This window comes from Mesitornis unicolor, unplaced genomic scaffold (genome assembly GCF_000695765.1).
Source record: "Mesitornis unicolor isolate BGI_N332 unplaced genomic scaffold, ASM69576v1 scaffold20445, whole genome shotgun sequence".
NCBI classification, from domain to species: Eukaryota; Metazoa; Chordata; class Aves; order Mesitornithiformes; family Mesitornithidae; genus Mesitornis; species Mesitornis unicolor.
Window position 1 is genome coordinate 12374 of NW_010187747.1, and position 1252 is coordinate 13625.

The following is a 1252-nucleotide window of genomic DNA, read 5'->3' on the forward strand; positions in this document are numbered from 1 at the left end:
CAGCTGGATGATGGAAAGCGGAGGGGGAACGATGGGGCTGGGCATTGCACTGGCAGCAAACCTTGCAAGAAGGCCCAGGCCGCTCTCGTCAAGGGCAGGTGATGAAAGCCTGTCAGTGCCGTCCGTCCCGTAGCCCTCTGCTTCCTCCTCTTCCTCTTCGTCCTCCTCTTCCTCTTCCTCTGAGCTAGAATCTGGCACGCAGAAAAGAGGCAGCCTGTTACAAATCTGATGGAGCTGTGCATCGGTCACATTTCCACCCCAAACCGGTCACTCTCCTCCTGCTCTGTGCTCACATAAACTGCACTGAGACACTCAGGAGCTGAGCCAGAAGATGCTGGCCACAGACACACGCGTGTCTTTGCAGCCATGGAGCAGATACCACCCTGCCTACCACCACCCTTGAAGGACACAGCAATACTGGGTACGGCAAAGAGGACCCGTTCAAGGCGAGGGAGGGAAGAGCAAGGTGTTGGCAGGGGTCTGAAAAGGATGCCACACACCCCCTTCCCAGCAGCTTTCAGGAGGAATTGAAAGCTTTAATTCCTTTGAAAATCCCAATCTCGGAGCTGTGGGATTCCCCTCCCGCCCACCACCTCTTTCTCCATAACAAAATCCATGAGTGAAATCAAAATCAGAGATCAGCGTGGAGGGGGAATACCAGGGAGCGGCCTGCGCCAAAGAGGACACAGAGAGGGGAAGGAGCAGGAGGGAAAAATGCAAAGGAAGGAGGGAAATAATAATTGGAAAGCAATGGATTTGGAATGCGTAATGGGGGAAAAGTGTAGGCAGTGCTGGAGACAAGGAGGAGTGTTTGAACGCTCTGCCTCAAAACTTCGTTGCCCTTTCTACAGCTCAGGGTAGGGAAGCCCGGCTCAGCACAGGCAGGAAGAGCTGCCCACAGCCCAAAATCTGCCAGAGAAATGAGCCTCGCTGCCTCGGCTGACACCACAGAGAGCAGCAGGCTGGGGTTTTCCTTCACGGTGTGGGTATGCAGCAGGTATTTTGGGGGTAGATGCTCGGAGAGTGGCACCTCTCCCTTCCTACAGCGCTTCCCAAGAGCCTGTCATCAGCTCCGAGGCAATTAATTGTAATGGCATCTCATCCAGTTAGCGTCAGCGAGCCAGGGCCGCTACCCCTGCACATACATAAACCACACGCACACATATACACACACATATTATGAGCACATGGAAAAACAAGTACATTTTTTTTTATATATATATTTTATATCTTTACATATATAATTTATATT

General features: G+C 52.1%; 1 protein-coding gene across 1 annotated transcript in view; it reads right to left on the reverse strand.

Annotated features, from left to right (window-relative positions):
* LOC104541491 (trinucleotide repeat-containing gene 18 protein-like) overlaps window positions 1-191 on the reverse strand; it is a gene marked incomplete at its 5' end in the record, with an annotated part of 11702 nt that extends 11511 nt beyond the window's left edge. Inside the window, one exon of the mRNA XM_010185564.1 lies at window positions 5-191. Within this exon, the coding sequence (XP_010183866.1) occupies window positions 5-191 (187 nt within the window). The remainder of the gene's footprint in view (window positions 1-4) is intronic.
* Between the last annotated feature and the right edge of the window lie 1061 nt (window positions 192-1252).